At 33.4% G+C, this 14169-nt stretch overlaps 1 protein-coding gene across 1 annotated transcript; it reads left to right on the plus strand.

The window, feature by feature from the left end:
• The first annotated feature begins 10683 nt into the window (after positions 1-10683).
• On the plus strand, positions 10684-14102 carry LOC116011812 (protein BOLA2). The gene is made up of 3 exons (XM_031251222.1): positions 10684-10857; positions 13581-13603; positions 13691-14102. Exons 1-3 carry the CDS (start codon positions 10795-10797, stop codon positions 13887-13889), a joined length of 285 nt encoding a protein of 94 aa, XP_031107082.1. The 5' UTR covers positions 10684-10794; the 3' UTR covers positions 13890-14102.
• The last annotated feature ends 67 nt before the right edge of the window (positions 14103-14169 follow it).

A 14169-nucleotide genomic window follows, 5' to 3' on the forward strand; every position in this document is an offset into this window, starting at 1 on the left:
CTACACAAAAATTCCCATTTTCACTATCGGAAACCGGACTCTAACCTTAAGTGTGCACACCCCCGAATGAGGATTCCAAGGCTCAACAGGAAGTTACCAGCCCTAGTAGCCAGGATAAAGTTTCTACTGACTACCCTGTAATTTAGGGTACACAGACCCATTCCTACCGAACACACCATAGTGTTCTAGTACCCGAGGATTTTCCTGACGGGCACTCCTCTACAACAATTAAAATTCAATCACATAATCAAATGTCAAACTTCACATAGCTCCCAATTTTTATGAAAATATAATTTTCCAAATCATTTTCCATACCAAAATCTCCTGAAAATTTTTAAAGGAATATTTTATTCGAAAACTCTAATTTGTCCAAAATTCTCAATCTCCCATAAAATAGTATTCTTAATAAAAGAAAAATCCTTATTCCCAAAAATGTCAAAAAGATCAATTATCACTAAAGATAATCTTAAAATAATTATCTATCCATATTTAACATAAATCCATCCAAATTAACAAAACAGAATATAACTTAAAATAATAAATTTTGTTTTTAAAACAAATACGTACATACGTACAGGATACAAATATACACATATATACTAAAATTTCTATCAACCACACAAATTCCTAATTTCATGCAAATACTAACAATCAATTAATATCTCAATTCTAGATAATACTAGTTAATAAATTTCATTTTACAACTAACACATACTTGATAATTACATACAAAAATATAATAAATATATATATACAAATAACACATATGGTACATATAAATAAAAGAAAACATTTTATTTATTTATTATTTTCTTTAAAACATACGTACAGCACAAATAAGTAAAAGAAAATATTATTATTATACCTTTCTTTCTTCTCTTTTATACGTACTACATAAATATATATATTTGTATAATTAGTCTAATATGCATACTGTACAAACATGGATTATATATACATACATTTATTTTAGTATACATACGACATACATATACATAGTATTACGAAAAACATATATATATATATATATATATATATTTATACATATACGTACAGTATATATATATATATATCATATTAATACGAAAAACATTATATATATATTTATAAATATACGTATGGTATATATATAATATATACGAAAATATTATTTTATTATTTATACATATATATACGGTACTCAGAATATACAGCAATATTCATATATACTACACTTATACACATATATATACGCACAATACAAACCATTAAAATATATATATATATATATATATATATTTTTAATATACGTATGAAATATACTTATGCATAATCTACACACATGATAAAACACCACATACATTCATATGTATTTCTACGCATATACATATATTAAAAATATATTTTATATCCAAAAATCACATATTTTATGATCATCAACTTGCATAAATTTTTCACCACAACACAATATATATATATATATATATATTCATATATACATCAAATCATGCAAATGGGATAAGCAAGTAGAAAACAAACCCACTTACTCACATTCAATATGTAACAATCTCTATTAGTAAAACATCACATAACACATATTAAATAATTTGATTCGGGGTAAATAGATTTTGGATAGACATAAATCTTACCTCAATATCGGTAAATAGATTTTGGATAGACATAAATCTTACCTCAATATCCCAAAATCAACCTCATGAACCACCTAAAATTGAAGGAATATCCCAAAATCAACCTCATGAACCACCTAAAATTGAAGGGTCAACAAGAACGAAATGTTTTGTTTTTCTAAGGACTTCAAAACATGGATATAGCTAAGAGTGATTCTATAATCATAGAGAAAGAGAGATAGTGAGAAAAGAAGAAGGAGAAGAGCTATATTTATAGGCTCAAGAGGGAGGTATCTCATCATCCACAATTTAATTTGAAATAATTTTAATTCAATGGTGATGGGTGTAACTCCAAATCACCTATCCAACCATCCAAGCCAATAATAATAATAATAATAATAATAATAATAATAATAATAATAATAATAATAATAATAATAATAATAATAATAGTAATAACAATAATAATTATAATTATCTAAAAATAGATTTGTAACTCCCAATTACCTCTTAAAGATAAGATATTTATACATATTTTATATATATATACATATATAATAAAATATATATATATTTTTGACATTTGTAACATATGTATATAAATATATATACGTACCAACCATATATCATTTAGATACCAATAGTAATAATAATACTACTTATAATAATATAATAATAATAAAGGAGTATACACATACATAGTACCAAAATAATAATAATTAATGATGATGATGATAATAAAGATTCATATGGATTTCAAAGGATCAAGAGGTTTTAATGGCTTAAAGGTTAAGATTTTAAAATTCTAAAGATAAGGTTTAGGGTTCGAAACATCAAATGAACATATTAGTATTATATTTTTTTTCCAAACAGATAATTATTTTCCTTAGCAAAAATCAGGGTGTTACAACACTAGCAACATATCTTCACACAATCCAAATCCCTAGATTAAACTAGCTACTCATGATATGAAATTCAAAGCAAAAGCTAATTCAATCCAAGAACAAGATAGTAAAATATAATAAGAATGTAATAGAAATCACCTAGAGTGAAGTGATCCTTCAATCCAAGCTTGTTGTCTTCTACAATGGAAATTATCTAAACTACTCCTAAAATGATCTAAAGTCTTTCTAAAATTTGGGAACCTCTTCTGAAATCTATCAAGGGGGTTTAAATAGTCTCCGAAAAGTAACCCTAGGAAATTCGCGCACTGCAGTCACCACGCCGCTCCACACGCGTGTGATCGTGCGTGGGAGGCTACTGGATTGTGGCCACGCGCACTCACACGCGTGTGGTAGTCTTCTTGGGTCCTCTAGGGCTCTGATCTTGCCTGGTTCGTTCCTTAAGCTCAGTTTTCGCTCCCGTTGGCTCCCGGGGCTCCTGTATCTCCTTCTTTAGGTTAGAAGTAGCTTTGCGTGTTGGTTAGTGAATTTAAAGCATATTTGATCATAATTCATCATGTAAGGATGCTAAAAGCGTGACAAAACACCCTAATAGATACTCAAATTATGGGTATCTTGGAGGCTTATCAGCTTGGTTTTGAAAATTCATTTTGTTGTTTGGCACCCGAGAAGTAGATTGTTGTTTAAGTCTGTGAAAGTTGGTAAATCCAGCCTTGTTCCATGGTTTGGCTTCACCAATGTAACAAAAATTCTGCCTAGGCGTCGATTAATCTCTGCCTAGGCGCTAGGTGCTAAGCATCGGTCAACCGCCTAGCGTATCACCGTAAATGGTGGTCTAGGCAGTTGGCCGGCTAGGCGACCGACTAGGCCGCCTAAGCACCGCCTAGGCCTTCTAGGTGCCGACTAGACCTCCTAAGCACCAACTAGGTCACCTAGTCGGCCGATTAGCTATTGTTCCTCTTTTTTTTTAATGGGTTATTTCACTGAAAACAACATTGTTTTGAGCGAAATAATTATAAATTGTACAAACTCTAGATATTTTTAGGTTAATATTTAATATTTTAGTATTAACTATTAAAATATTATATAGTTTATAATTATTAGTCTTTAAAGAATTAAAAATACTTAAAAAATTTTAAAAAATAAAAAATAAAATAAAATTACATGGGCGCCTAGGCGCCAATTAATCCCTGCTTAGGTGTCCTAGACGCTAGGTGCTCCCCGAGCGCCTAACGATTTTTTCAACCATGGACTTCAAACAACTAATCTTGCTTGGTGGGATAAAGTCCCCCAGCCCCATTCCTAGGAAAACTTCTTTTTTCCTATGGGTTATGCACTAGACTCATTGGTCTCATGTTGAGAAATAAACTTACGCACTTTAAACATTTTCTGCTTTAGCGAGGTAATATTATGACATTTTGCCTTTGCAGTACTTTTTATGGCATTAGTTTGGTAACCAATTCCTCGTCTCATTATGATGTCTTGACTTTTAACAAATTTTACTAGTGGAACTTTATTAATTAAAGGAGTAGTGGAGTTAGTCAGGCTTTCAGGGGATTTATAATGTGTAGAATTGTAGTTAAGTTCAGCTTTATCTCCTGAGGATTTTTGCATGCTTACCATTTTATCCATTATCTTGGATGAGTTTGGAGTGGTTTGACGTCCTCCTTCTTTCCTTGTTAATTGTTTTTCTAATGATTTAATGCATTAAGTATTTTATTTCAAAAAAAAATATTTAATGAAGTTGTTGTTCCACACACTCTGCTGATTTACCGAGAGAATTCAATGAAGTATTTAGACGTGGAGGGAATTAAGAACACTGAATTCGTAGATAGATTAAAAATTGATGAAGTTCTCTGAGAATTGGTAACGGTTCATTGATAGTGGTGAAGAGAAAGAGGCCAGGAAGAAAAGGAGTTTGATATCATAAAGATTGCGCCTACGATGGCGTTAAGGATGTTATCCTCGTTCAGGATTGCATTGGATTCGTTCTCTGACGAGCCGTCTTTGAAGTCGGCAAAAAGTGAGGTAGTCACTAAACCGCCATTGTCGTCTTGAAAATCCTTGAGGTTGAGTTTTGTTTCGTCTTCTCTCAGGACCAGAGAATTGGTGGTCGGTTTTTGGTTGTTTCCCTACTCGTTGCTCTTCGACTCCACCACCTCTTCCTTAATCGTAACATTGCTCTATTCATTTTCTCTATCCAGCTTCGCTTTCAACTCGCCGATGTGAAAGATCAACAACACCGTTAAATCATTCAAAACACACAGGAATTTTTGAAATTGTATATACACCCATGTTTATGTACCTCTTTGAAGAGAACTTCATTGTCATGCTAGAGAGCTTCATGAAGAACATTGGTGAAACTCTTACTGAACAAAGGTAGAGAAAATTTTAAGAACCTTGATTCCAAGGTTTGAGCATGTTGTGACCGCGATTATGGAGGCGAATGATTTAACAAAGATTATAGTCAAATTAGTGCATGGTTCATTGAAAACACATGAGTTGTGGTTGAATGACAATGACAACAAATTTGAGAAGCCATTGGGACAAGTTCTTCATGCGCAAGCCTCCATCGGTAATTCTAGTAGAAAATCTGGAAACACTCAATGTAGAGGTAGAGGAAGAAGTGGCAATCACTCCGACAAAGGTCGTGATAAACAAAACAACGCATGTTCCAACTCATGTTTCAACACACAGTCTTCGAAAGGACGAGGTCATGGACGCAATAGAATGAAACTAACATGACAAATCAAATGTAGAGTGCTATTATTATTGAAGACATGACTATAATTGTTGAAGCTTGAAGTGAAGTATTGGTTTGCAACGTACCCACTAAAATAGATGATGAAGATTGAGTTGGTGTGAAGAATTAGGGTCATAGTGTGTATGGACATATTGTTTCAACCCTTGTAATATGTGGTGATCATCTAGTGAACTAGCGTATATTGAGTAGCCCTAGGATTTCTCTGAACTGCATTACCAAATGTTGTGTTCCTAGTTCTTTTTCCTTACTTATAGTTTTTTTTTCTGTTTTTACAAACTATAATCCAGGTCCTAATCCAGATAAGTAATTAATTTAAAATTGAGTAGAAATCAACTAGGAACTTCTTGCATTCAAAGATCCACGATACTTTTTCAATTATATTTCTTATGTTCTTTTCTTTCTATCAAGGTTGTTAGCAACATCAATTTCAACGCACCTCTATTTTTGTAATCATATACCTCAATTATTCTACATGGTGGAGGTGGAGTAATATGAAAAAGATTTTTTTTATGTTGTGGGTGTGAATATTCATTAGGGTTATTGACTGAAATGTGACAACTTTTGCATGTATTGACAAAAATAAGAATGCTTTAAAAAGCTGACAAAAAAAGGGGAAAAGGAGTTTGGGACATGTGTATGGCGTTAGAAACGCATGTCCCAAACTCGAATGACTTTATTTATTTTTTTCGAAATACAAAAAGGTTAAACGCAAATCTGACTTGCGTATGATCTATTTACTCTATCAATAACCGAGCCGGATCTGGTGTATCATAAGGGATTTTCTTTTTCTATTGATTTGTACGGATTGGATCAAAAAAAATTCTTGAATAAGGTATTCAACACCGGGGCTGAATCGAAAAAGAAATCTTTATTGGTTTTGTCTTCTGTTCTTTTTCGTTATGAGGAGAATGAATATTTTTTTCGAAGGATAAGACAAAAACGGATCTGGATCTCCTGCGGGAATGGTGGTATTTGCTAGCAATAACATAATGGAAGCAGTCAATCAATATAGATTGATTCGAAATCTGTAACACCCCAATTTTCACATATTGGATTTATTAGAAAATCCCTAATAATACATCGCGGAAGCTTACATCTAACCAGCAGAAAACTGGGTGCTACCGCCACACCTAGAGTGAATTCTATCACCTCTTTGACAAACTCCACTCTAAGTGCACAGGCTAAACTTACAACATTAACAACAATCCCTGTCTACATCAAAGAGTAGACCCCAACCTCAACTTCCATCCTATTCAGAGCTCATCGGGCTACAGGAACCCACCCTATATAACATCTGTTAACAGAAAACACATTGAAGTGTAGTTAGCACGACGGCTAAGTAAGGATATCCATGGGTTATTCAAAACTAAATAAAGGTTTTGCAAAAATTGTTACATGGGAACCCTATACCTTACTCATCAGCAGAGGTTCTACCTGCAACAGTTATAAATGACAACTTGCTCACACAATGGCAAAATCCAATATCATTTCGAATCATTTCCCCTCTAGACGAGGTCATTTAATAATTATTTACTTACCCAAAGAATGTATTGCTAAACATTTAAGCATGCAAGTAAGTAATGGGAAAAAAAACACAAATCCCACATTTTTACTCTCAATCACTTTATTTGTAAAACCTTTCCCTCATAAGGTAATTCTCATCACTTTCCACTTTTCAAAGAGAGATCACCCACAACCTTTGGGTATTTAAATACTTGTCACATATCTCTTTCCCGTAGCTACAGCGTAACTACATTTATATTTCAAAATCCACTTGGTTCTAGATAGAAAGTGTGAGGCCTTTGGAGTATCCTTTCTCCACTTTTGACTGACCACTTGGATCGTTCAACTCGGGTTCAGTGGTCATCGCCCGGTCTAATACTGATCCCCTGGACTTATAGGAGCGTTGGAATGATTCCTAGCTAGCCTCACTAGGTTCATAAGAACGATACCTACCCGAACATAGAGTGACTATACTTAAGTGTGCACACCCCCGCAGGAGACCCTTTTCCTTCCGGGTGATATAGTACTCGGCGAATAGACTTCGCCCACAGTATGATTGATCATACACATAATTACCATGCGGAATAGGCACTTTAAGCTCATCTTTATTCCGTGGTTAACAAGATCCTTCACAACTTTTACTAGAACTAAGGTTTGAAAACATTTTTCTACTCTTTCCCTTTTCTTGCATTGAAAATATTTTGGACATACTTGGGTCAATTCCAATACCCGGAAATTAATTCTCCTTTTAACCCAATTCAAAAATTCTCCTTTTCCTTTGCAAAACATTTGGATGATCCACTAACATCCTTTCACAAAAGTAATTCAAGTGTAACAATTCTACACTTTCCACCCCACATTTATCACATAAGTCTCATATTTGACACCTACATCTCAATGCATATAACATATACATTTCCAACTTCAACATAGGCATAACACATAACATATATTTATTCTTCTCACTAACCACATATATAATTATGGGTTACACATACCATATACTATACACACAATGTGACATTTTACCATGTATATATATACATAATACAACATTTTATTAATACATACATACCCATATATGTACATATATATATATGGTTTAAATATCCACACACCACACGTACATAAATATATATATATACAATACACATAAATATATATATATATATATATATACTATACTATACTTCACGTACATACACACCAATATGCACACAATACTTATAATTATATATACATTACACTAGACGTACCTACATTACATATATATACATAGTTCACATATATAAATATATATATATATATACTATGCTACACGTACACACTCCCCATATATATACATAATTCATATATATAAATATATGTATATATACTATACTACACGTACATACACATAATTATGTACACAAAAATTCCACCTAGAACTCATCATATTTCAACTAAGCTATCAATTATCTAGTTTCAAACAACCTCAACCAATTAAAGGGATTCCTTACCTCAACCGGGTTTCTAATTTCGTAGAAGATCCTTGGAGTTGATTTTCCCCAATTTCACCTTAAAACCCTAAAATTCCATCAACCACATAACACATGATTTTAAGAAATCTTAACTTAGATTCTTGTTCTAGGATGAAAAATAAAGCTATCTACCGAATAAAAAGGAATTTTACCGAATAGATGATGATCTTGTGAAGAAAATTAGCTAGGAAGCTTTCTTGATCACAAGGAATGAAGATGAATTTTTCTCTCCTTTTTCCTCTCTTTATTTCGAAAATGGGAATAGAATGGGGATAATGGAAGATCAAAGCTCTATTTATAGCAAGAATGGGAAAGCTTGGAGAGTAAGTCTCAATTTGGGGCTTGAAGAGTAAGCCACATTGTTTCTTATAAAGGAAGACATAAGAAACTTAGAGATCAAACTTCAATTTGGATCATCTCAAAAAATTATTTAAATAATAACATGTGGCTAGAAAGAATGACACTTGTCACAACCTTGTGGTGGGTAAGGGAAAATATCTTCTTTTGGACTGTTCGGGATTAAAACAGATAAAATTACGGTAGGAAATAATTTAATTCCAATAATTTTCGAAACCAAAAATTTATCCCAGACTGAAACTTAAAATTGGGCTAGGTTCGGTACACCGCGAAATTTCGCGATGTATGATCAAAAATAAATTTCTGCTGCTATGGGCTAATTTAATTAACTAGGAAATTCCAGAATAATAGTATGGTGTCTAAAAATCCATTTCCTAGGACAAACGGGTCTGAATACTAGCTCCTAAAAGTTTTACGGTTCGTGACCGGGACGTACGCTCGCAGCTTAATAACAACTATACTCACTTATAAAAACTCTTTTGAAATATCTGAAGATCATAACTTATGAATGTCAACGCCTTAGGATAAAATAATAATGTTAGGAAAATACGGGGTATTACAAAATCTGATTCAAATTCAATATAATAGTTACATAAGAAGTGTATTGAATTGATTCTTTTTAATGAATAGATCATACGCATATCAGACTTGTGTCTGATCTTAAAAAGAAAAAAATTATTGGTCGTGTCTGGTCGCTTTCTCCGACGAAAGAGAAGGCAACCATTTTTGTCGCCTTCCCCGGACGGAGAAGGCGACCCGATGCAACCAATAATATTTTATTTTTTTAAAGATCATACGCGAATCTGATATGCGTATGATGTATATACATCATAAGCAAGTCAGACTTGCGTTTGACCTTTATATTTCTAAAAATAAAAAATAAAGTTATTCTAGTTTGGGACATGCATTTCTGAGGCCATACTATGTCTCGAACTCATTTTTTCTTTTTTTTTGTCAATTTTTTAAAACATTTCTATTCTTGCCCACACATGCAAAAAGTGTCACATTTCAATCAATAACCCCATTCATTATACTATTATAGCCTCCCTCTTAAAATACTGCTGTAGTGGCTGAAGTTGACGAGTGTTGCTGCAAGCGACTGAACGAAGGTTTAGTATGGGGGAGGTCAGAGGTAGCAGGTTAAAGTGGTGGGAGTACGTGGATTGGAGATGCTGAGGAGATGTGGGTGGATGGTGTTGAATATAATGTCCAAACTCCAAAAGATAAAATGTGTTAACAATTGCGTGATAATTTACTCAGCAAGCAGAGGATGCATGTTGCCTGCGTAAAGTGAATGAATTGAAACCTCTCCATCTCTTATATAATCCCCTTTTTCTTTGTCTTCTTCTCCAGGTGGGAAAACGGACAATTCCTTTCCTCTTTAATATAATGGCGTAATACTAGTTTCTCCTCCTCCTCTGCAGACCACATGAATTGATCCGATCCTCAAAGGGAATTGAACGACTACATTGGAAATCAATCAGAATCAAGAGCCATTACCGAATCAAATGATGAGTACGACTCCAGGAACAACACCAATCTGTATAAATTAATCAAAGGTAGTTTGCATTTTTGAAAAGCTAAAGAATTTATGAGAACCAAAAACTTTGTGCAAATATTTAGATTTGAAAGAAATAAACGGAGTGGGAATATGGAAGAGAGGGATAAGGATTCCTCCATAAGAATGGAGAATTCTTATCATCTTTGCAATATATTCTATTCCATTCTTTCTTTTTGTTTCTATCCAATCGAATCTAATCTTTGCTATTACCCGCATATATTATTGTAAGGTTAGAAAAATCAGCAAGAGAATAATTGGATGCTCAAAATAAATAAATAAATTTTTACTTGAGTTTTAACCTAATTCATTGGAGAATTTTCAATTACGTATTTACGTTGATCTAAAAAGTGTTTTTTAATAATTTTTTTGAATTAATTTACTGAAAATAAAGAAATAGTTTGGGAAAAGGGGAAAATACTTAAATACACACAAAAAAAATGGAGAGAAAATCTCAATTCTGAAAGAAATTAAAAGCGGGAAATATATATTTATATTGAGAGAAGAAAAAACCTAGACAACGCACAGTAAATCTGTAATTCTATTCCCTCCTCTTGCAGAGCTTCACCGGGGAGAGAGAGAGATGGGGGTTTCGAAAGAGCAGGTTGAATCGTCGCTTACGGCTAAGCTCACTCCTACTCACCTCGTAAGTTATCTCCTTTTGCTTCCTGGTTTATACCATATCTCTGTGTAATTCGTATGTGCTTGTATTTACCCGTTGATGATAATCAGTTATAACCAATAAAAACACATTGAATTTCTTTTCCGTGTATTATAAATGATTTTAGTTGAATTACAGTCTAAGTTCTCCCTAATAGGGTGATGAATTCTTGTAACTGAGGTTGAATTTGGCAGATTTTAAGGTGTTTAGGAGTTACAAGTGTAATATGTGGTAGCTTAATTCTATTTCTGATCAAAGGGGAGAAAATTTGTACATTTTGGAAATCAAGTTGATGGCTTCAATTTTCCAGCTTAGCTCAACCCCCTTGATTATAGGATATCATCTTGAACATTATCTTCGTGAACTCTCGACCTGTGTAATATGTGCTACTTTGCTATCTCGTTTAGACTGCTCCTTTGAAACTTGATGGTTTCTAAATTTCCATAGAAGCACCAGACTTTCTTCCCTGTTTGTGAGCATAAACAGAAACAAAATACGACACCTCTGTCCTGCGTTATTAGAATACTAACATAGTCTCAGAATACCCAAGACCCATCAGTAGGCTGATTTCTCCAATTGTATCTTTACAGTCTGCATGGCTCCCCAAAAGGGTAGATGTATACCTGACAAAGCCCACAAGAAACTAGCCTTCGTTAAGAGGGCTCAGTGTGTCATTGACTAAGTGTGTGTTTGGTTCATATGTAGAGCCCAGGAATGACAAAATAAAGCACAGTAACCGTTTGTTTGAGTATTTTTTAACTATCAGGAATGAGTTTTTCCATTCCCTACCATTTTCATTCTTGGCCTCTCCTCTCGTCTCCTCTCCTTTCCTTAATCAGTAAACTTCAACTTCCACAAAAAGCAAAAGCTTGCCTGAATGGACCATCAACAGTTGCCGTCCATCCATCCATCAACCCAACATCCATCTCATCACTTCATGAATTATGTGTCTACATCTATATCCAGTCTAGTCTTTACTTTTCTTGCTTTCTTCAATGAACACTCCTACAATACACACGTTTAATTCTAGAGAGAGAAAGAGAGATGCAAGATGTACGGTCAGGATACATGAATGGTTTGATTTCTCCTGCACCCAACACCCTCGTCCTAGTGGGGGATGGGAAATTGGGAAGATAATCTCCAATTGGATTTCATTGTGCATCATTAATTCATTATCCACCTTAGCCTCTTAGATTCTGTTTTGTGGTCTCAAATAGGATTGATTGTAGTTGTGTTGTCATTGTTGTATCCATGGTTTTTAACATTTTTCTAATTTAATTTCTTTTAAAATATGGTGAGTGGTTTTTGTCAAAAAAAAACAATGGTGAATGTTTTCATTTCAACAGTTTTCTGACATTGATTCCCAATACTAGCATTATATCCAAACAACAATTTCAACAATGATTCCTATTTCACCGATAACCTTGTAGCTAGCAGTATAAGCGTATAACTAAGTATTGACAAAAGGTTTCAGGTCATTCTGCCTAGTTGTACCCCAAGGAAAAAAAAAAAAAAAAGATTTCCATTCTTGTTTTAATACCAAACAGGTAGGCAATTTTTGCTAAAGTCCATCCCTATTCCTTAATTTCTAATTCCAATTCCATTATTCCAATATCCATGCTCAAAGCAAACACCTCTCAAATGCCTTTGTTGAAAATAAATTATATAAATAGTTCCCTAGAGATGCTCATTATAATAAAGGAGGCACGTTTTTACAACCTTATTGTATAGATTGTTCGTTGTGTTGCCAAGTTTCACTGTTCTATACTTCTATTATTCATTCTTATCTGAAACCAAGTTACGTGAGTAAAAAAATCTCCCTCATAAGCTAGCAGGACATATTCTCTATATTTGGATCAGTTTAATAGTGTCAAGTCATTATTGTTTCCTTGTTTGTACTGTTCTTGGATCCAAAGTAACACAATAAGCCTGCAGAGTTTGCTGTCCATTCCTTTTCACATACATTACAACTTTTTTGAAAATTAAAGGTGATCAATTGAATGTTTGGTATGCCTATGTGTAAAGCTAGATTATTGTATATGTGTATTCATGTCACAAATTTGCTCGGTAAATAAACTAGTGGGACATATTCTCTATATAAGGGTCAATTAAATAGTGCGTCACTATTGTTTCCTTGTTTTACTGTTACTTGGATCCAAAGTAACACAATAAGCCTGCAGAGTTTGCTGTACAATCCTTTAGACATAAATTACAACTTTTTGAAAATTAAAGGTGATGAATTGAAAGTTTAGGATGCCTATGTGTAAAGCTAGATTATTGTGTGTGCATTTATGTCACAAATTCCCACAGTAAAATAGTACTCCCTCTGTCCCATTTTACCTGTCTCAAACCAATTCTTTCTTCTTTGCTTATTTGCTTTAGTATTTTTTAATTATTTTTAAATTTGAGTTTTTGTGTTTAATAGTACTTTCAATGTAATTTCTAAATATATAAATTTTATATACAAGTACTAAGCATAACATTATAAAAAATTGAATTAAAAATAACTTTACAACTGAACCAGACACATAAAATGGTACGTAGGGAGTATACTATAAGCCACTCTTCAGTTGAAAAGAGCACATCTCCCTCCAAGTGCCATTGAAATGTAAAAAAAAGTGCAATTATATCTTTCTTTCTTTCCTTGTGAACCTCCTTGGTTTTGAATCTTTATTGATGGAATGATGCTTTTATTGTTTTCTTTTCAGGAAGTGATCGACACATCTGGAGGGTAAGTGCTTTGCAGCCTGTAAACACATTGAAGGCGCTTCTTTCTTTTTCTTATATTTCAGTTGCTGACATATTGTTCTTGGCATAGATGTGGTGCAAGCTTCAAGGTTGAGATTGTTTCGGCCGAATTTGAAGGCAAAAGATTGCTGGAGAGGCACCGAATTGTTAACGCTGCACTGGCAGAAGAGATGAAAGAAATCCATGCTCTCTCCATAACTAAAGCGCTCACTCCAGAACAGTGGAAACAACAGCAAGATGCAGCTGAGAAGCCTCAAGCAGCCACATAAGTCAATTCCTTATACATGTTAAAATATGCTGTTTCCATATGATGTTTGAATAAGAAAAAAAACATCTAGAATGGTTCAACTTGTATTATTATTAATGTTTTATGATTATGGATCTGAGTAAAAGTAGTAAACTAAGGCTGCGCAGGCCAGCCAGCTTATTATAAGCTTAACTTCTTTATGCTTATATTATTATTATTATTATTATTCCTTTAATAATTATGAAAGCTTAGGTCAATTATTGAGATCCTTTATGTTGGTGGTGTTACATAGTTGGCAGATT

Source organism: Ipomoea triloba, chromosome 3 (genome assembly GCF_003576645.1).
Source record: "Ipomoea triloba cultivar NCNSP0323 chromosome 3, ASM357664v1".
NCBI classification, from domain to species: domain Eukaryota; kingdom Viridiplantae; phylum Streptophyta; class Magnoliopsida; order Solanales; family Convolvulaceae; genus Ipomoea; species Ipomoea triloba.

Bases quoted from the DNA above. Each gene is read 5' to 3' on its own strand.
- LOC116011812 (XM_031251222.1), top strand. From the start codon at position 10,795: ATGGGGGTTTCGAAAGAGCAGGTTGAATCGTCGCTTACGGCTAAGCTC. The intron at 10,858-13,580 runs GTAAGTTATCTC...TTTTCTTTTCAG, and splicing joins AGCTCACTCCTACTCACCTC to GAAGTGATCGACACATCTGG. The intron at 13,604-13,690 runs GTAAGTGCTTTG...TTCTTGGCATAG, and splicing joins GTGATCGACACATCTGGAGG to ATGTGGTGCAAGCTTCAAGG.